This window comes from Somniosus microcephalus, chromosome 14 (assembly GCF_052327205.1).
Source record: "Somniosus microcephalus isolate GS21.2 chromosome 14, FLI_Smic_1.0, whole genome shotgun sequence".
Lineage (NCBI taxonomy): Eukaryota > Metazoa > Chordata > Chondrichthyes > Squaliformes > Somniosidae > Somniosus > Somniosus microcephalus.
The window spans coordinates 89,263,533-89,285,197 of NC_141000.1; the positions used below are offsets into that span (position 1 = coordinate 89,263,533).

The following is a 21,665-nucleotide window of genomic DNA, read 5'->3' on the forward strand; positions in this document are numbered from 1 at the left end:
TGACTTTGTCCGATCCTGTCACTGCTTTCCAAGTGCTCTGCTATTACATCTTTTATAATAGACTCCAGCATTTTCCCCACTACCGATGTCAGGCTTACCGGTCTATAATTCCCCGCTTTTTCTCTACCACCTTTTTTGAATAGTGGGGTAACATTAGCTACCCTCCAATCCATGGGTACCGTTCCAGAGTCTATCGAGTTCTGGAAGATGACCAGCAATGCATCTACTATCTCTAGGGCCACTTCCTTAAGTACCCTGGGATGTAGACCATCAGGCCCTGGGGATTTATCAGCCTTCAGTCCCATCAATTTTCCTAACCCCATTTCCCTACAAATACTGATTTCTTTCAGTTCCTCCCTTTCATCAGACCCTATGTTCCCTGACATCTCTGGGAGGTTATTTGTGTCCTCCTTTGTGAAGACAGAATCAAAGTATGTATTTAGTTGGTCTGCCATTTCCTTGTTTCCCATTATAAATTCCCCTGATTCTGACTGTAAGGGACCTACGCTTGACTTCACCAATCTTTTTCTCTTCACATATCTATAAAAACTTTTACAGTCAGTTTTTATGTTCCCTGCAAGCTTACTCTCATATTCTATTTTCCCTTTCTTAATTAATCACCCTCCTTGTTACCTTCTCAATAAAAATTCAATCATGTTAGTCAGACACGACCTTCCCTTAACAAATCCACGCTGACTGTCCTTGATTAATCCATGCCTTTCTAAATGATGATTAATGCTATCCCTCGGAATCTTTTCCAATAATTTGCCCACCACCAAGGTTAGGCTGACTGGCCTGTAATTACTCGGTCTAGCTCTTTCTCCCTTTTAAAACAATGGTACAACATTAGCAGTTGTGCGGCAACACGCCTGTGGCCAGAGAGGATTGAAAAATGATGGTCAGAGCCTCTGCTATTTCCTCACTTGCTTCTCTTTACAGCCTGGGATACATTTCATCCGGGCCTGGCGATTTATCTACTTTCAAAGTAGCTAAACCCCTTAATATTTCCTCTCTCACTATGTTTATCTCATCTAATATTTCACACTACCCCTCCTTAACAAAATGTCTGCATCGTCCCTCTCTTTTGTGAAGGCAAACGCAAAGTATTGATTAAGAACCATACCCACGTCTTTTGCCTCCACACACAGGTTGCCTTTTTGGTCTTTAATAGGCTCTACTCTTCCCTTAGTTATACTCTTCCTCTTTATGTATTTATGAAACATCTTTGGGTTTTCCTTGATTTTACTTGCCAATACTTTTTCATGCTCACTTTGCTTTCCTAATTTCCTTTTAAATTTCACCCCTGCACGTTCTATACTCCTCTAGGCTTTCTGTAATATTTGAGTATTGCCTGTTGTAAGTCTGATGATTTAGGGCTGGATTTTGTGGTAGGTCAGGGGGTGCAATCGGTGGCAAGTTGGGTGGGAAAGTTTTTTTTTCCCCCAGCCGGTCGGGACCCCGCTGTGAACCCGCCGCCACGCCCCTTTACCAAATGTCGGGTCTGTCAGCACTGAGCAGACCCAACACACAGCAGTAGGGGAGGCAATTAAAATCATTAGTGGCTTGTTTACAGCCACTTATCAGTGGTTTTGTTCCCATCTTTTTAGATTTAACAGGTCACCCACCGGTTTCCCGCTGTGCCTAGACCTCGCCTGTGAAGCTGAGGCAGGAGGTCAGTGGCCATTGAATCAGCTGATGAGTTGACAGCTTCAAATGTACAGTAAAAGCTCCCAGCTGATTTAGATATGTTCCCTTAACCACTAGCTGCTCTAAACTGCATTTCCACTACAGATTCAGGATGCTGCAAGTCTTTATACAAGTCTCCATCCAGTCTGACCTCATTACCTCTCCCACCATTGACAGATCGCTTCTATCATCTCTACTTCACTGCCATCTATTTCATCAGCATGGGTGCCCTTTATACTCTCTCACCTTGGTATTCAGAATCCCACCACGATCAGCCCCAACACCAGCATCACTCAGCACACCAGCAGCACCAACAACAACACCAACCTTCTCCGCAATCAACTGATGCTGCACAGGGCATCAGCACCCGACCACATTGCTGCCCGGGAGACCAGGGATGGCCTCACAGTGGCCAGATTTACTTCACTTGATGCTGTACACCCTGGCTGCCACATGATGAGCCAGGTTGGCACCAACCAACAACATAAAGCATCCCTACAATGCCCAAGCCATTCCTTTCACACTTATCACCATTGCGGGGGGTATCATTATGTCTCACCATTCACTGCAACTCACTAAGCCACTTCTAAAGGTGCGCACAAATCTGTCCAAGAATGCAAAGTGTTGAAGATAAAGGTTTCAATGTTTCACACCACATTAACAGAAACTTTGCATGAAAATTGTATAAAACACCCAAGTCATAGTCATAAAGTCATATCAGCACAGAAGGAGGCCATTCGGCCCATTGAGTCCATGCCAGCTTTCTGTAGAGCAATCCAATCAGTCCCATTCCCCCGCTCCATCCCCGTAGCCATGCAAGTTTATTTCTCTCAAGTGCCTATCCAGTCTCCCCTTGAAAACATTGAGTGTCTCTGGTTCCACCACTTCCGTTGGCAGCGAGTTCCAGGTCCTCACCACTCGCTGTGTATAAAAAAAAATTAAAAAAAAAGTTTTTCCTCGCATCCCCCCTGTATCTCCTGCCCAAAACCTTAAATCTGTGTCCCCTATTCTTTGTACACTCTAGTGTCTACCATTGTGTGTTGTTAGTTGGTATAATTGCACTAGGATGAGTGTGAGGGGTGGCTAGTGAGATGAGGATGTGATAATATAGATAGAGAGGGATGTGTGGAGGTGTAAGGTAAGTTGATGCGAGTATGGATGTGCAGGAGTAGGGTAGGGAAGGCAGAGTGATGGGGATGTGATGAGAGGCACAGCAGGATCAGGTTGAGTGTGGCTTTGTACTAACGTTTCATGATCTACTGAGATCATTGAAACATTAGTGGCACTGCACCTAGGTCCTCCTGACCACATTTCTGCTTATGCTCTCCTGCAATATGTAACCAGGCTGTGTTGATCTCCTGGGGAAGTCTCTTCCGCCCATAGGAAGGGAAGAGGACCTTCCTGCGTGCTGTGACTCATGGGAGAGCCTGGATGCAGCTCTGTGCAGTGCTAGTCAGTGTTTGCAGCACCTCAATGCTGTAGAACACTGACAGCACAAATGTCAGAATAAATTTGGACATGGTCCCTTTAAGGAAACCGGCAAATGATGCGTCCTCAAATGACGTCACCAGACCCGCTTCCTCTACTTGGCCGGGAAACACGCTTGGTGAGCTTAACAAGCCCAATCAAGGGAAATTCATTTCAGAGGCTGGGATGGAGCCAACAGCGGTGTCGGGACCCGCCACCGACATCGCCTGCCATGGACCCGCCGAGGTTCATAAAATCGCGGCCATTGTGTTCTTTCATGAGTGTGTAAAACAAATTGCATGCAACAAATTGCATGCAAGTTGTAATGAGCTTTTTAACTGTGGAAAAACTGTATGGAATAGTAATCTTTGCTCTTCGAGTCTTTCCTTTCTTGTAAACATGCTTTTTGTGTACCTCAATACATTTTTGAACAACAACTTGCATTTATATAGCGCCTTTAACGTAGTGAAATGTCCTAATGCACTTCACAGGAGTGTTATCAGACAAAATTTAATACTCAGCCACATTGGGACAAGTGACCAAAAGCTTGGTCAAAGAGGTAGGTTTTAAGGAACGTCTTAAAGGAGGATAGAGAGGCAGAGAGATTTAGGGAAGGAATTCCAGAGCTTGGTGCCTAGACAGAACTACTGTTGACTGTGATACTATTAGATTTTATAGTTACACTGGTGAGGGAAAAGGGAATCTTGATTTTACACCGGCTGCGTTTTCTAAAATGCAGCTAACAGTTTAATTGTGATGTGGGTTAACTGCAGAGTAGAGACCAGATGATGTACACAGCTACTACAGCATCAATGTTTAGTTTGCCATGACTTATTACTGTACTCATGCCATTGTAGCATGGATGCATTTTCTGGTGACATTTTTAAAAGTAGCTAATTAATGTAACATTCTTGATGAGCGTTTACTCTGCATATCTACTACTGTTCGGGATAAGCAGGGACAGTGGTGAGGATTGTACCTCGATTACATCGCCCCATCAACCATCAAGGAATAGTTTCTACAAAACAGCTATGGGGTGCGTACCAAAATTTTCAATCGCAGCCAATTTCAAAAAAGATCAGGGGAAACCAAGAATGATTGTGTAGAAAAAGAAATGTTGGAAGGTTATAAATTTAGTAACTTAATTGGAAAGAAACTCCATAATATTAAAGAAAAGGTCTTGGGTAGAAAATAAGATACCAATGCAGACAGACTTGGGAAGGAGAGGGAGAGATGGAAGATGAGAAAATAATTGCCTTCTGTTACTAAATCACCTAAATAGCATTAATGATTATTAAGGTATTGGACTTAGACTGTTTTTAGTCCAACAACCAACTTGTATAAAGTTGCTAGATAGATAAAATTATAAAGCCTCTTGCAAGAAAGGAGTTTTTTCTCACGAGCCTAAAATTGTGTTGTTTTTTGGTGTGGAGATGCCGGTGTTGGACTGGGGTGGACAAATGTAAGAAGTCACACAACACCAGGTTATAGTCCAACAGTTTTATTTGAAATCACAAGCTTTCGGAGCGCTGCTCCTTCGTCAGGTGAAGTGGAGAGATGCATAAAGACACAGCTTATATAGTCAGAGAATAATGCCAGATGATTACAGGTAATCTTTCTAACTGCCATTTATCACACCTCGGCAGAGCGATAATCACAGCAATCAAAGGTGTGAATGGTGTCCAAACAGGTCAGTCAGGGAAACATTGCATCAAAGATCAATGAGGTGGGGTCACAAAGGGTCAAATGTTGCAGATGCTGGGGTCTTTGACTTTCCTCTTACATACACGTTTCAAATCTTTTTGTATTGTGGATTCAAAGACTTCAAATTTATCCATTCTTGCTTCTAAGGCTACACCCTCATTAGTTGAAATCTAGTTTTTGATGCGGTTGCTCTCTTTCTGTAATTTATTTCTTTTGCTTAGTCTGGTGTTTCTGCACATAAGAGGGTGGGTGCATGGATGGGTGCCACTAATGTCTCCTGTGGCTGTCACGTTACTAGGAATTGTCGAGGTTCATGTAGAGGTGGCTCTCCCCTCATTTATTCCTTCACATACCTCCCCCTGTGGCATGTGAACAGAGTGGGACCTTGCCCAAAATAACAACAGAAAACGCTGCAAAAACTTAACAGGCCAGGCAGCATCCGTGGAGAGCGAAACAGAGTTAACATTTCAGGTCGATGACCCTTCGTCAGAACTGGAAAAAAGCAGGAAATGGAAAGCAAGTTTAGGGGCTGGGAAAAGGGGGAGGGGATGAAAGAACAAAAGGGAAGGTCAGTGATAGGATATAAAGCAGGAGAGGTTAAGAGATATTCAAGGCAAGAGGTGGTGTTAATGGGACAGGTTAAGGAACAAAGGATGGCTCTAGACGAGGTGTGAATTGCGCTGGCAGAATGAAGGACAGCTGCCATGTGGGAAGGAAGAAAAAAAGGGCCAAACAAAAAGTGGATAAAAAATTTTTTTTAATTAAATTACATTAAAAAAAAAGAAAATAATGTACATGTGATAGGGGCCGAGGTTATGATCTGAAATTGATGAACTCTATGTTGAGTCCAGAGGGCTGTAGAGTGCCTAATCGAAAGATGAGGTGCTGTTCCTCGAGCTTATGCTGAGCTTCCGTGGAACAAGGCAAGAGGCCGAGGATGGTGAGGTCTGAGTGGGAATGGAGCGGTGAATTAAAGTGACAGGCCACCGGGAGCTCGGGGTCCCCCTTACGGACTGAATGGAGGTGTTCCGCAAAGCGGTCACCAAATCTGCATTTGGTCTCCCCAATGTAGGGGAGACCCAGTCGCGAGCAGCGAATACAGTATACTAAATTGCAAGAAGTACAAGTAAATCGCTGTTTCACTTGGAAGGGGTGTTTGGGGCCCTGGACAGTGGGAAGGGGGGAGGTATAAGGGCATGTGTTGCATCTCCTGCGCTTGCACAGGAAGGTGCTTGGCGAAGGGGAAGGGGTGCTGGGGTTGGTAGAGTAGTGGACTAGGGTGTCGCGGAGGGAGCGGTCCCTGCGGAATGCTGAAAGGGGAGGTGAGGGGAAGATGCATTTGGTAGTGGGATCACACTGGAGGTGGCGGAAATGGCGGAGGATGATACGTTGAATGCGGAGGCTGGTGGGGTGAAAGGTTAGGACAAGGGGAACTCTATCGTGGCTCCGGGAGGGAGGGGCAGGGGTGAGGGCAGAAGTGCGGGAGATAGAACAGACACGGTCGAGGGCCATGTCAACCACAATAGGGGAAATCCTCGGTTGAGGAAAAAGGAAGACATGTCGGAAGCACTGGTATGGAAGGTGGCATCGTCGGGGCAGAGACGGAGAAACTGGGAGAATGGAATAGAGTCCTTCCAGGGACCTTACCCATCCTTACTTCATGATGCTGAGAATTAGATTTCCACATTTTACAATACTACATACTTTTTTTTAAGTGTGCTTCAATATTAGCATTAATATAATTGAAGAATAACTTTTTTTTGTTTAGTCCAAAGAAAACCGTTTACAGGACTTATTGGAAGCCAAGGCACTGGCCCTAGCACAGGCTGATCGTTTGATTGCCCAGTACCGCTGTCAAAGAGCCCATGCAGAAGCAGAGGTATGTTGACTATATCATGAGATAAATAACTTTACAAGATACAGTGTCCTCTTAATTCTGTCATTTAATTCAAATTATCTTTTGATTTGCTGTGTTATTTATATTGCATAATTCAATTTCTTTAGGGGAAAAATTGACTGAATTGTCAGGGATAGGCTAACTCTAGGCTGTAAGTTTCTAGCTGTATAGATTTGCAAAATGTGCAGAGCAAGGTACAGTTTGATGGTTTCACCATACTAATGTCTATTATGGGCAAGGTAAAAATGGCTGTTATCAAATGTGAAGTGTCAAAAGTGTGAAAATCTATTTTGCAGCTACAATTTTATTTATTCTATGGAAACAAGGGGCAAAAATAAATTATGGTTAAACATTTTTGTGAGTATTTTAGTGTGTGATTAAACAGAAAATTGTATAGTGTTTGTGAGAGAATTGCTTATAAGTTATCCATTCAGTTTAACTGGGAAGAATGTTAAAAACCACAGTAAATCAAAACATTTCCTTTTCATTTTGCTGGTGTTGAAATTCTGATCAGGAGTCAGATCTCTAACATCAACGGTTGTTCAGTGTTCTTCCTAGTTATTAATCTTACCTATTCAAACACTAGCATTTTAATCGGTATATTGGTCTGGAGTTTTGGTTGAACCAGTTTAAGCTGATACCAGTTTTAATTGGAAACGTTGACAATATTAGGATGTGTAACTTCATCTGATAGACATACAAGAATGCCAAGATTGGCTTTTTTTTAAAACTGAGTTTTACAGAATGGATTAAAATATCCCCTTCATTACCTGCATGCTGCTCCTCAGAGATATCATCTGCAAGCATGGAGTCCACTTTCACATATACACAGTTGATAGCAAACTCTACCTGTTCACCACCATCATAGACTCCAGAGCTGCTGTTGTTAGACAGACAATCAAACATTACTACATCACTTGTCACTGTGACATCTGGTGGTTAGTGGGGAACAGGTGGTATTCCCTGACCATTGTTTTATGGCCCGGATTTTGCGGTCAGCAGCAAAGGGACGGCACTCACCGCTGACCTTGAAGAAAGCTGCCCACAAAGATTTAGCGGGCTCTGTGGCGTCGATTTCCCCTATTCCGACATCAGTTTCAATCTGGTGCCATCTGTAGGGGATCTGTGGTATCCAGGGACAGTGAAGTCATCAAGCAGGCTAAGCAGCCAATCAGATTGAAGAATTTTCACAGACAGCAAACCAGGAAGTAAAAAGCACGGATTATCATTCACTTTTTAATCATTTTACAGAGAATAAAATAAAGATTGGGACATACACGTGGGATTAAGGTAGAAGCTGAAATATAAACAATAAAAAAAGTCTTTTATTTTAAAAATCTATGGAATTTTTATCATGAAATGGAAGGAATGACACTCCACACTTACAAAATTCAGTTTTTCAGGGCCAGAGAGGTTGTTCAGCAGTAATTATGACTTGGTACACTGTTTAAAAACTCAGTTACACCTCCTTTAATCAAGGCTTAACTTTTTCGATGGTTTTTACGGTGAGAATAGTGCATAAAAAGTTGAAGTTCCAGTCAAATCACTGATTCTAAGTTGCTTGCATCTGTGAAGACTGCAACAGCGCACCCTGTGGAGGAGTAAGGCATCACTGACGGCAACTTCGGATTTCTGCGTTTAACTGCACATGTGCAGACGCCAGAAGTTGCTGTCAGTTTTACACGGTAATGACGGCAAGCGCTGACAGTTTCTCTGTCATTGCAACCACAAATTCTGGGCCAATGTCTCATGCATTGGATTTTCAAATAAGATTTCAAAATTTATGTGGTAATGTAGCTGCAATACCTTGTCCATACATTTATTCTGAATTGCTTTTTATAAATTATTAGGCATTTTTTTTTGAGTTGTAGGCACGACAGTTAGCTTCACTTCTGATGGATGCAGAGAGGAAAAATGAAGAACTTGATGGAGTGCTAAAGACCCAACTGCTGGAATCTGACCGTGCCAAGGCTGATATTGAACAGCTTTATCAGCACAATTGTAAATTACAGGCCATTGCTGAAGAACATGAATCCTTAAAAGTTACTTCAAAAAGTCTTGTTCAAAAGTAAGATTTGGTGTTTTCTGCGGTTTTTTTTTTTTTGGTGTGGATTTCCCTTGTCATTTTCAATAAAAATTAATTTTGCAGTGGCATGAGGGTACATGTACAACAATTAAATAATTGATTTTGTGTATGGCATAGAGCAGTAGTTACAGTAATTTTAGGCTTGCAAGTGGAGGCCAAGCACTTGCCTATAAGAATTGAAAATGAGAGGGGGACTTATCCTAGACCACTGTCATCCATCTAGAACCCTATTTCAAAGTGACATTAATGGGTGCATGGAGTAGTATGCCAGAAAGGATGAATTGGGGCAGTGAGGGGATTGCAGGAGAGGAAGAGGACGCGAGGAGAGAATGTACCTCATGGGGGAGGGCCTAATGAGCATGAAAAGGTATCGCATCCCACACGAGTATAATTGCACCAATGTAATTTTTTAATAGGTTATATAAATTGTATTTTTCACTGAATAACTGCTTGAATGTACAATCCATAAATTCAGTTCCAGCTTTGTATGTTTACATAAACTTTCTTTTTAGTCTAGAGACTGTCGGAAGGCAATTTAAAGAACTTCAGATTGAGCACAACTCCTTAAGCAAACAAGGTGAATTGTTCAAAAAGCAAATTGACTCCCTTAAGCAACAGAACGATAGGTAAGTCCATCTTCTAACCTGTGATTAGATGTGGTATTTATAGATCCTAATTGAGTCACAATGGCTTGAAGTCTTGTTTGTCAAGTGGAATTTTTTTTTTAAACAGCAAAATATCTTGTTTTTGATTTCTCCTTTTTTGAATCTTAGATGCCTTGCTCAGTTGGCAGAGTTGGAAGGGCAGAAACATAATTTGTGCTTTCAGTTACAGGAAAAGAACAATAAATTATTGGGTATGTCTTTGATTTGTGTCTCACTTATATGCTGTTACCTGCTTTAACATTTATTGAAAAGCACTTTGAACACTAGTGCATGAGAGCTAAAACCATAAAATGTTACTTTTTTCTTTTTAAAAATTGGTAATGAGAAATATGGTGGCATACAGTGATGGGATGCGGCATTAGATGCTTACAGATTTATTTTGTTCGCTGAAATAAGCCATTCAGAAGCTTTTATTTCCTCTCCTACCTCTCTTGCTCCCACCCCCATATGGGCTGTTTTACTCTTGAGGAATTGTTCCTATTATCTTTACTTTGGGGGGTGGGGTCTAGCCTTGTAGAAAATGGACTATGTATAGATAGTAAGACTGGACATGCATTGTATTTTGTACCCTCTACTTCCAATCCACACAGATGAAAATGTTATAGTTTGAACAGAAGAGTGAAGTATACCAATATACTGTGCCATGGAGTGATAAGACACGTTTCGTTCATATGGTTTTCTGTGCTCCAAATGGCTAAGCTCGTGGAGTATGAGGCAGTTGTCAACAGGGAGGGATAGTCAGTGACAGTTCTTCCCCAGTACATTTTCTAGTGGCCATTTACAACATGGTATAGGTCTGACAACATACTACTTTACTGCTTTCCGGATTCTGAAATTTGTGTGTGGTCCTATTCGGAACTTAAAAGGAGAGGGAATGGTAGGAAAAATGAGTGATAACAAAACTTCCCACTCTCAACAGCATTTCACTTAATTTAGTTTTGAATTGTGCTACTTTTTTGGTGTGGATTTTCCTTGCTTCATCAAACAAATAAATTGTAGCAGCTACATCAGGGTATGTGTACAACAATTGCAGAATTCATTTTGTGGATGACAGAGCAGTAGCACAGCAGTTTGTGTGGTATTGCAAAGCAAAATACTTTGCCCATATGTTATATGCCAAGGCGATTGCATTCTACTTTGTCAGAACCCCTGATCTTGGCTGGGGGTTTTGTCTTCTGCCCCAACCTGAACTTAGCCAATTATCTGATCTGCTATTTTGCATATTGAGAAACCTGTCTGAGCGGGCAGAGAATTGCTGCAGGAAGCCTTGGGCACTTGATGCATTGTAGTGTGGGCAGTAGTCTTTGCATGGCTTTTCTTGGCTACGCAAGGATGCAAATGACAGGAAATACGTTGTGAGATGTAATTTACATATTATAATCTGCCCATCTACATTTGGGTGGACATCTTGTACGTCCCCTGTCCCTTCTGCTGGAACATGCCAGAAAAATGGGGAGAGACTCCCAGTGGAAAATTCTGCGCAGATATCTGCAATTTTCACACACAAGCCACTAACTAAATTTATTTTTTTCTGTAAATGATTGACAGGTTTGGAACAAAAGCTCCAGGCACAGCAAGAAGAAGCAAAAACAATAGAAAAGGAGAAAGAGGACCTGGAAGAAACTATTGACGTTCTCAGAAAGGAGCTTAGCAAGACTGAGTTAGCAAGGAAAGAGCTCAGCATTAAGGTAAATGATGTATCTAAAATTGTTTCACTAAATTGTTAATCAATCTGCCTTTCAGAAGATTGTTGAAGCAAATGTGAAGGCATTTGTGAGGATCGCGATATCCAGTTTGTTGCTACCCCATCTCCCGAGTTATATTATTGTATGACTAGATAGTGGATAGCGAGGGATGCAAGTCCAATTACAAGAGAGACCAGTGACTGATTTTAACTGAGAGAATGTCTATGTCAGACTTGACATTTATGACAGAAATCTAATTGGGGAAATGAAGCAACTGCATACAACAGTGGGTTCAAAAGCTGCCCTTTCCCTCTAGATTGGGATATATCCAAAGGGAAAGACAGCTTCCGAACTCACTGCTTTGAACCCAGCACAGTAATTTGCTAAGTTCTTTTTCTGTTGTTTTGGATAGGAGTCCCTTTCCAAGGAGGAGCACATTCACGGGTAGAAGCTGTCCATAATTTTGCATAAATTGGCACTCACACTTGGAAGCCTTAATAATGGCTGATGTGGGAAATGGAGAAATTCGTTGCTCACACAATAGGGAATTCTTTTGATGTTAATCCAAAGTATAAGAAGCTTTACATTTACATTGACTCTGTCTAAAGTGCCAGGCAGTCAAACTTTTCCTTTAACATCTTTTTCCTTAGCACAAAAGTTCACCAAAAGAAATGAACCTAGCAGGCAGTATATATTTGGGGTTTGCTGGAATCATAGTGGAAAATAATTGCACGTGTGTTCACACATTTTTCATTTATGTGAAATAGTACATCAGGTTTTAGTTTGCTCTTGCCTTTTGAATAAAGAAAAAATGAACTAATCACTCCTATAATTTACTTATGAATTAATTGAGTTGTCCAAAATTGTAATTTCACTTTGTTTCTGTTAAACTTAAAAAAAAAAAAAAAAATTCACTTATTTTGCATACACTCGGGAATTCTCCGTTGAAAGTTACTTTATGCAATTTCTTGCATTATTTTAGCTGTAATGTCGCATTCTGTTTTAATTTGTTGTAACATTCTGGAAGACATGACTGATTTGGGCTGTAATCTGAATAAAATATTGGCCTGGAGTTTCTGCTAGGTGTGCAATTCGACCAAACCAGCGCAAAAGATTGAGTAATTTCAAGCACAAATTACGTCCAGCACAAATCGAGTTTCTGCGATCTTTTGCGCTAGTTTAAAAAACTGCGCTGGAAGCTGGCCCTGCTCTCAAAACTGACCATGCCCCCCCAATCAAATTAATCGCCATTGTGAATTTCTGCTAATTGCGCCCATTTGCAGGCCTTCAAGGAGGCTCTTAAAATTGAGCTTTTTTTTTAAATAGCAAAGACACTAATAGCTTTTAAATATTAAAAATTGAATTACTACAAAACTGACTAGTGTACACCAATGAAACTAGTAAATGCTTCAATATAGTTTTTTATAGTAATTTTCAGTTATTTAAAATCAGATTACTGAGAGCTGGTGGACTAGACACTGATTAAAAATGCTAATTTTCTGTAATAACCCCAATTTCAGCTGTATTAATAAAACTGCACCAAGTTACCACTGTTAAATATATCAAGGAATATTGCCCGATTGTGCTGGTTCATGGCAGATTTTACATTTGCTGATTATACAAATGAGTTTGAGTGGAAACTTGAGCAAAAAAACCACTTCTGAAAACTAACGGAATTTATGCCCAGATTGCTGATTGTGCCCAAAGCGGAAGCTCTACCCCAGGAACTTGATGAAACAGAATGGATGCAGTAGGTTTAGATAAAAGTATTTTGGGATTTTTAATTTATGTTTACTTGGAACTATTCTCTGGCATTATGTACCATTTTGGTTTTTTATGTTTCCTAAATATAGGATTAAGGAAATTATTTGTGTTCTGGAACAGATATTTAGAAATTAATTTTGTTTTACATTAATAAAGTCTTTGTTTCCCAGTCCTGCCTAATATGTATATTTATTTTGTCTCTTGCCCTGCAGTTGTCATCCCTAGAAGTACAGAAATCCCAGTTAGAGGCACGATTGCAACAAAAAGAAGCCCTTGTCCAAGCTCAACAGGATGAACTCAGCAAGCACTCTCAGATGATAGCAATGATTCACAGTCTGAGTAGTAGCAAACTACAATCAAATACTGTAAATCTCAGCCTGTAGCCTTGCTTCTTGTTGTGATTTTCAATGTTGAGAGGAATAGGGATTGACTCCGATGTTAGTTTATACTCCTTGCAGCTGATGGATTAGATATTTGCCCTATGGGATTAAAGCTACAAATTATTTTTAACTAAGAATTTATAACCATTAAATACTAGCAGTATTTTAAAAATGTTAGCTTCAGGAGTGAGTGTTTGATGTTGCTGAGGTGCTGAATTGCACTGTTTTGAGCACCACTATGAGCAAGAAATTGATGGCATTGCAGTCCTTAAATTTAGTGTAGTGATTCAAAACCATATTTTTGATTGACTGCATTCAGTTTCAACGTGTAGCACATTACTGCCTTTAACCATAAATTGACTAACTGCATAGATAGTTCAGGTGAAACCATGTACTATTTGGTTAGTACTGTATATATTGAGTAGATGTCACTTTGGAATTGGGAGATAGCTGTTTCATACTTGAGCAACTCTGTGCCCCAGTGCTAAGAGTACAATACTAGAATTCTCCAATTATATTAATACTAGATGTAATTCTGTCTTTGAATAGTACCATCCTGGATCCTGATACCCAATGCATCAGAGCTACAATAATTCTAGAAACGATCTATTTTATCGCAGTATTTATAATGAGTAAAATTATCTTAATCGTGCTATTCATCAGCAATGTAAATGTATGTAAATTTTATATGTTTTTATGAATGTCTCTGACCAAATTGAAAAAAGCACTGCTCTAAAAATTGAAAAATCGGCTTACAGATTTTGGGTTTAAAGTAGCCAATAGTATTCTACTAAAAATACATAGAAATAATTGACCATGCACACTTCTGTCACTTGTTTGATTCCTGTTCACCTTTTGTAATCAATTTTGATGCTGTCTTGAATCTATGGTGTTTTCTTTATATGTACTGTCTCATTTTCAATTGGTAGTGTACAACCAGACATTAATTGCGGTATATCCTTTTCCTCCTTTCTCCCCACTGAGGAAATAATTTTTTTTTAAATTAAAAATGTACTTAAAATTGAATGCAAACTATGGTTTATACTGCACTTATTATAAATACAGGAACACTGTTTTTACACACAAGGCCAGTATTTAAAGCTTTGAAATTTGTGCTAATCCAAGTAAAGCTGCTAATGTATTGTTCAAGCTTCTGCTAGTGGCACCAACTATTGACGCACAAGTTTCATGCGGCTGACTGAACTTGCCAGTATTCCAGAAGCAGATGGCTTGAGACGCTATGGCCCCGATATTAACTGGGAGACACACACTGAGTGGGGGGGTCAGTATGTGCAGCGCGTTTGTCAGTGGTTTTTTACCTCTGACACCTCGTTATCATTTTATTTCCGAGTTTGCCGTCCAGTGGCAGCGTGCGTGATGAGGACTCATGATGCGATCTCAACTCCAGTATTTAAAGGGCCAATCCAAAGATGCAATTTGGAGGAGTGGGAGTTGGCAACAGAAGAAGAGGAAGTTAAAGAATGGAGTTGAGATGTTCCAAGGCTGCACCCTGGTTCACTGATGCCTCCCTTGATGTGCTGCTGGGGGCTGTGAGGAGCCGGAGCAACATGCTGTTCCCCAGTAATGGGAGGAAGAAACCTATGGCAGAAACAAAGAAGGTGTGGTTGGAGGTTGCCCAGTAGGTGAGCAGCAGGAGCGTCGTGCCATGCTCCTGGATGCAGTGCAGAAAGCAGTTTAATGACCTAACCGGGTCAGGAAAAATGAGTACAGTTATGCATTCAGCTACATCCAGCTGTGTGCATCATCCCAACCCCCTTGCTCTGCCTTCTCAAGTATACTTCATCACATCCCTTCTCTCACCCACTTACCTTGAAGGTGCACCCATCCTTCCCTGTGCACATCCTCACATCACCACCTATCCATCCACCACTCCCACACACCCTCATCCCTATTCAATTTCATGCCTCTCGCTGATACTCGCCCTCAACAAATGAACTCCATCTATCAGCTGAACACATGCCATTATACTCTTGGGTCTATTTCCCTTGTTGCAGGAGAAGAGAATACACACCAGCGAGAGGGAGAATACTGAAGGTGGCCCTCTAGCCATCTCTCAACTAATAACTGCTGAGGAGGAGGTACTAGCGATTAGCGGAGTTGCGGCGTGCCTGGCCGTGTGAGACGGAGCTCCCAGTTACCTGGTGACACAATTAAATATCAGCCATCCACATGTCATACAGCACTCGGCCATGTTGACTTGATTTCAAGAGAGTGAAATATGATCATCAGTTGCAATATTCTTACCTTTCTGGTACTGTGTCTGACAGGACCTTCACACGTGCAGCAGGAGTTGCTGGAAGTCACTGCTGATGATTCCTCAGAGGAGCTGAATCCTTCTGAGGGTGCACTGTCACAGGACGCATGCACCAGCTCAGATACTCGCACTTCGGTGGGACCTCAGACAGACAGGTTTTCACCTGGTGACTCACACTTAACAAGTGAGCAAGAACAGATGGTGGTGGCAGGGACAGCAGTGGCGAGTCTGCGTCACAGGACGCAGCCCTCTCTAAGCTCTGCTCCGCTGGACACATGCTGTACCCTGGGGGCTGTCGATGAAAAGGAGAATCATTGAGCAGCAGTAGACAATGTGATGCACTGACAGGCCTTCCAATCCCACTCAAGACAATTGCTTAGAGAATAGAGGAATCCATCTCAAGCATAAGTGGGTTGATGTCGCTGTGGAACATCAAATGAGCCTATACATGCTTTGACCATAGCTGGGCAGACTGGGTGCCAATGTGTCTGCCACCTTAAATAGGATGACATACTTTGGCCTTACAGCGCCCCACTGATCTGCCTCAAAATGTTCTCCAGCACAATGGTAGCAGTGAAATGTGGCTGGGCATAAGAGGGATGATGGTGAAAAGGGACATTGAAGTAGGGACTCCACTCAAAGTGCTTCCACTTCTCACATGTCTTCCCACACCCCGAGTCAGTAGCCCACATGCTGCCTCATCTCTCAATGGCCAAGTCTGCACCTGCACAGGTGCAGGTGGAGCAGTCTTTGCCGAGGCCCTCGGGCTCCAAAACCCAGAGGACATCGGTCAAGAGCATCTCGGCAGTCAGAACAGAGACCTGAGCAGACTGCCTCGACCTCTGCTAAAGCCACAGGGGTTGTACCATGTAGGAGTTGTAGGAAAAGGAAGAGTAAGGCTTTGTAGTTGCACAAGGGCATGCATGTGGGTGTATGAGAAAATGTTAAGTTTCTGTTTAGTTAGGTCACATAAATATTTTTCTTTTGCACCATTTTACAGTCTTGTCCATTCTTGGGTGTGTGGTAAACCACTGTCATACCTGTCTGTGTCTGTATGTGTATTCCACTAGGTACAGGTCTGGACATGCCTCGGCTGACTCCTCCCACTATTCCACATATATAAGTGACTACCTCCCAGTCCCTTAGTATTCTGGACGGGTCGACCACTCGAGACAAGACCTTCATTCTTTAGTTAATAAAAGCCTGATTGTTACTCGCTCAACCTCAGTCTTTTGAGTAATTGATGGCGCATCAGGGTGCTAGGTGGCTTTTTAACTTGTTTGATGATGAATGGGAAGACATGAATTTATGGGGACCAATGAGGTATGTTTAAGGGGTGGTTGATTGTTTGCAGGACTGCTTTGTGTCAGTCACATTAGGTGGGTGGGGGGGCAGGAAGAGTGGCCATTGCACGTGCTTGTGACATGGGTTCACTGATGCAACCTAAGTGAATCTTGAATTAATAATTAAGGGAATCCAAGGCAGCAATGTAAGCAGCTAGTGGTGCATTTCCCTCATCACCCTGCTTCTCATCTTCCTCCTCCTCCCCCTCTGAATCATCCAAGGGGAATTTGAGCTCTTCACCTTGTTCCTCCTCCAGGTCCAAACCTCATTGCTGTGTAATGTTGCCAATTTTGAAGTGGGTATCCCTTGTCTCCTAGCAGCCACCCCTTAAGTGTACTTGCAGGTCCAAAGACACCAGGGAGCTTGGACTGCCACAGCTCCTAGGGAATCTTGCACACACCTGCACTAATATCTTTTTGTGGTTGCACACCAGCTGCATTTTGATGGAGTGGAAGCCCTTGCAGTTGACGAATACTCCTGGGAAATCTTGGGGTGCCGTCGATGACACCCTGTACCTGTGGGAAGCCAGCCAGAGCCGCAAACCGAGCACCTGCTCATTCTGACTGGCGTCATTGCAGGCGAAGTTGACATGCTGTCACGTGTCTTATGCATTTGTGGGCCCCAACTGGGAGATTCTGGATGTTTCCAGCAGAGCCCTGGAAGGATCCAAGGCAAAATGGTTGAGGGTGGTGGTGACTTTGACAGCCACTGGTGAAGTGTGGCCATCAGGTCCAGCAGGTAGGGAGCAGGTCTTCTAGGAGGCTGCAGATGTCTGCCACCACCTGACATGATAACCTAAGCCTCCTGAGACACTGCTGTTCAGATAATTCAAGGAAACTGAACCTCTGCCTGTAGACCCTGTTTCGTGGGTAGTGCCTCCTGTGTGCTGCAGCCCTTTGCTGTTGCCCTCTCTCCTGTACAACTACAGGTCTCTGACCAGCAGGCTGCTGGTGCTGCTGCTAGTCATGTTGCTCCTCATCTGAGGCCCTATCTAAGGCAGTCAAAGCGCCACACATCCTGATGTGATAAAAGAAAGACTTACACTTCTATAGCACCTTTCACAATCTCAGGATGTCCCAAAGTGCTTTACAGCCAATGAAGTTCCTTTGAAGTGTAGTCACTGTTGTAATGTAGGAAACGCAGCAGCCAATTTGCTCACAGACAGCAATGTGATAATGACTAGATAATCTGTTTCTAATGATGATGATTGAGGGATAAATATTGGCCAGGGCACCAGGGATAACTCCCCTGCTCTTCTTCGAAATAGTGCCATGGGATATTTTACACCCGCCTGAGAGAGCAGACAGGGCCTCGGTTTAACATCTATATCTGAAAGACAGCACCTCCGACATTGCAGCACTCCCTCAGTACTGCCAGCCTAGATTTTTGTGCTCAAGTCTCTGGAGTGGGAATTGAACCCACAACCTTCTGACTCAGATGTACCACTGAGCCACAACTGACATGGCTAAAATGTTTACAACCTCCAACGTGTAGAAGGTAAACTCTCAGCAAAAGTGCTGTGAACACCCTTTCCCACTAGCAGGTAAGAAAGCACCTGTGAGTAGGAAGTATTTATTGCCATATTTCCAAGAGTTGGATTGACCCCCTCAATTTTTTTTAAATTATTTGTTTATGGGATGTGAGTGTCGCTGGCAAGGCCAGCATTTATTGCCATCCCTAATTGCTCTTGAGAAGGTGGTGGTGAGCCGCCTTCTTGAACCACTGCAGTCTGTGTGGTGAAGGTACTCCCACAGTGCTATTAGGGAGGGAGTTCCAGGTCTTTGACCCAGCGATGATGAAGGATCGGTGATATACTTCTAAGTCAGGATGGTGTGTGACTTGGATGGGAACTTGGAGGTGGTGGCGTTCCCATACGCCTGCTGCCCTTGTCCTTCTAGGTGGAAGAGGTCGCGGGTTTGGGAGGTGCTGCCGAAGAAGCCTTGGCGAGTTGCTGCAGTGCATCTTGTAGATGGTACACACTGCAGCCATGGTACGCCAGTGGTGGAGGGAGTGAATGTTTAAGGTGGTGGATGGGGTGCCAATCAAGCGGACTGCTTTGTCCTGTATTGTGTCGAGCTTCTTGAGTGTTGTTGGAGCTGCACTCATCCAGGCAAGTGGAGAGTATTGCATCATACTCCTTACTTGTGCCTTGAAGATGGTGGAAAGGCTTTGGGGAGTCAGGAGGTGAGACACTCGCCGCAGAATACCTAGCCTCTGACCTGCTCTTGTTGTCACAGTATTTATGTGGCTGGTCTATTTAAGTTTCTGGTCAATGGTGACCCCCAGGATGTTGATGGTGGGGGATTCAGCAATGGTAATGCTGTTGAATGTCAAGGGGAGGTGGTTAGACTCTCGCTTGTTGGAGATAGTCATTGCCTGGCACTTGTGTGGCGCAAATGTTACCTGCCACTTATCAGCCCAAGCCTGAATGCGTCCAGGTCTTGTTGTATGTGGGCATGGACTGCTTCATTATCTGAGGAGTTGTGAATGGCACTGAACACTGCAGTCATCAGCGAACATCCCCATTTCTGACCTTATGTTGGAGGGAAGGTCATTGATGAAGCAGCTGAAGATGTTCTCATTTTGCTTTCACTGGCGAGTTTCAGGAAGCCCATGAACCTGACGTTAAACTCAAAAGTCTGTGCAAATATTGCTCTAAATGATAGATTAACATATAAAGAAAGACTTGCATTTATTTAGCATCTTTCACGATCATCATACATCCCAAAGCGTTATACAGCCATGATGTACTTTTTGAAGTGTAGTCACTGTTGTAATGTTAATTAGCAACCCGCCTATCGTGAGGGGCTGTGCGCACGCAGCCTAAAGTGCTCGAGTGAAATGCGGACGTCGGCGGGTTTGAGGCGGCTTCCCGATGTGCTGTCATTTCCCCCGGTTTTAACCCCCCACCCACACCCAAACCCACGCACTCCTCCATGTTAAAATCCCCCCATAAGTCTAGCACAGGTCTTGGTATAATATTAAAAAATGCTTAAAAATATAAAAACAGAAAATGATTGGAAGCTTAATTTTCCTTGTTACATTTTCAGGAGCAATAAAGAGGGGATAGGGTGCAGTATTAATAAAGGATTGTACTAGAACATTAAGTAGACCTTGCATCCCTTACTACTCTGAATGTGTTATTTCCTACTGAATATCTATAAATAAATGTAATGAGACCCAGGATTCAACAGAGAACACTTGTTTTGGTTGCTTTACTTGCGTAGCCATGCGCAACCATGGAGCCTTTTGATAAAATGTGCATGCAAAGCTGCAACAGGTGATTTAAAGTTCACTTTAAAAGAGAATCCACATAGGTTTGGAGATATGTATGAAGTTGTTCTTGGTTTGTGGCATTCACTACTCTGATTCTGTTCAAACTCTTGTCAATCTTAGCAGGCCTGTTATTTTCACTGTTTTGTAAGTTGCCTTTCAAATGAAAATCAGGCAGTTCTCTATTTAACTCAGAAATATTGAGAAAATGCTTGTCTGATAAAGAACATCATCCTAATGCTGCAAAATCACCACACCAACCTGCTATAAGGTATTGAATCCAGCTGCACAACCAACAAAAGGTACTCTGAGTTACATTTCATAAACGTTGTACTGATGTCAAATATTCTTGTGATAATATTCAGTATGTGATTGCCCAAAAATGCCAGTAAGTATATACATGTGTCCCTCTTTCTCCTTGAATCTCCTACTGCCTAGGTATTCTACTGAGGTAGGTGGAGGAGAAAAAGTTGGCAAAATCATCATTGGGCCGGAGTTTCCGATCGGAGGCTCCCTGCATGCGGATGCCTCCAATCTGGAAAAATCTATGCACTTAAAGATGCAGAGGTCCAGGTATCCCAGGGGCGCATGTGGTTCGCAAGCGTCCCTGGGATCACGTGGACCATGAGGAACCAATCTAAGAAGGGAATCCCCCTTCATACTTTTGACAGGCCTCTACGCACAGATCTGCCAAAAGTATGAATGGGGATCACTTAAAAAAAGTTAAACATTAAATTATTTTTTTTTTTTAAATCATGTATTTAAAATTAGTTAAAATTACATTAAATTAAATATTTTAAATAAAAATTTATTTTTTGAAAATAGCTTTTTACAGGGCTAAAAATAAACTTACATTTTTTGAAGTATTTTTAAATTATAAATGAGCGAAAAAAAAATTTATTTTTATTTTTTTAAACTCTTAGGCTGGTAAAAGCAGGCCTTACGCAGGCTTTTACCAGGTGTAAGATTTTTTAAGATTTTCAGCGGGCGGAAGTGGTACAGAAAGCAGAACTCTGCCCACGAAGGCCCTTTTCCCGGGCAGGCTGATGATTTGTCAAGAGGGTTTTAGTGTTTTAGCGTATGTGCATCTGAAACCGGCACTTACGCGGCCCCTACGTAATACGCACCCGCGGGGGTCGGAATATCCAGCCCATTACAATCTCACGGAAGTATATGCCCCATTAGATGATTAGGGAACAGCATTGAGAGTGGTTTCATAAGCGGTGACTGCACTTCAAAGTATTCTAGTTGTCTTCAGACAGCCCAATGGCAAAGGTTGGATAATTTTTGTTGGTTTGAGGGCATACCTTGATATTTCCTTGTTCATATACTTTGAATAGAGTGTGGATTATATGCTGGCTGTGATATCAATGTATGGGGAGTCTGAATTCACTGAATGTTTGCATGCTTTTTCTGATTTTGAAAAGCTACTATCACAG

At 42.4% G+C, this 21,665-nt stretch overlaps 1 protein-coding gene across 2 annotated transcripts in view; it reads left to right on the forward strand.

Annotated features, from left to right (window-relative positions):
* Positions 1-14,360, forward strand: part of cip2a (cellular inhibitor of PP2A) — an 81,922-nt gene extending 67,562 nt beyond the window's left edge. For both annotated transcript variants that reach the window (XM_086006903.1, XM_086006904.1), the window contains 6 exons: positions 6,626-6,736; positions 8,626-8,822; positions 9,353-9,466; positions 9,614-9,696; positions 11,054-11,193; positions 13,167-14,360. In XM_086006903.1, coding sequence (XP_085863029.1) covers positions 6,626-6,736; positions 8,626-8,822; positions 9,353-9,466; positions 9,614-9,696; positions 11,054-11,193; positions 13,167-13,337 — 816 coding nt within the window. In that variant the 3' untranslated portion in view covers positions 13,338-14,360. The remainder of the gene's footprint in view (positions 1-6,625; positions 6,737-8,625; positions 8,823-9,352; positions 9,467-9,613; positions 9,697-11,053; positions 11,194-13,166) is intronic.
* The last annotated feature ends 7,305 nt before the right edge of the window (positions 14,361-21,665 follow it).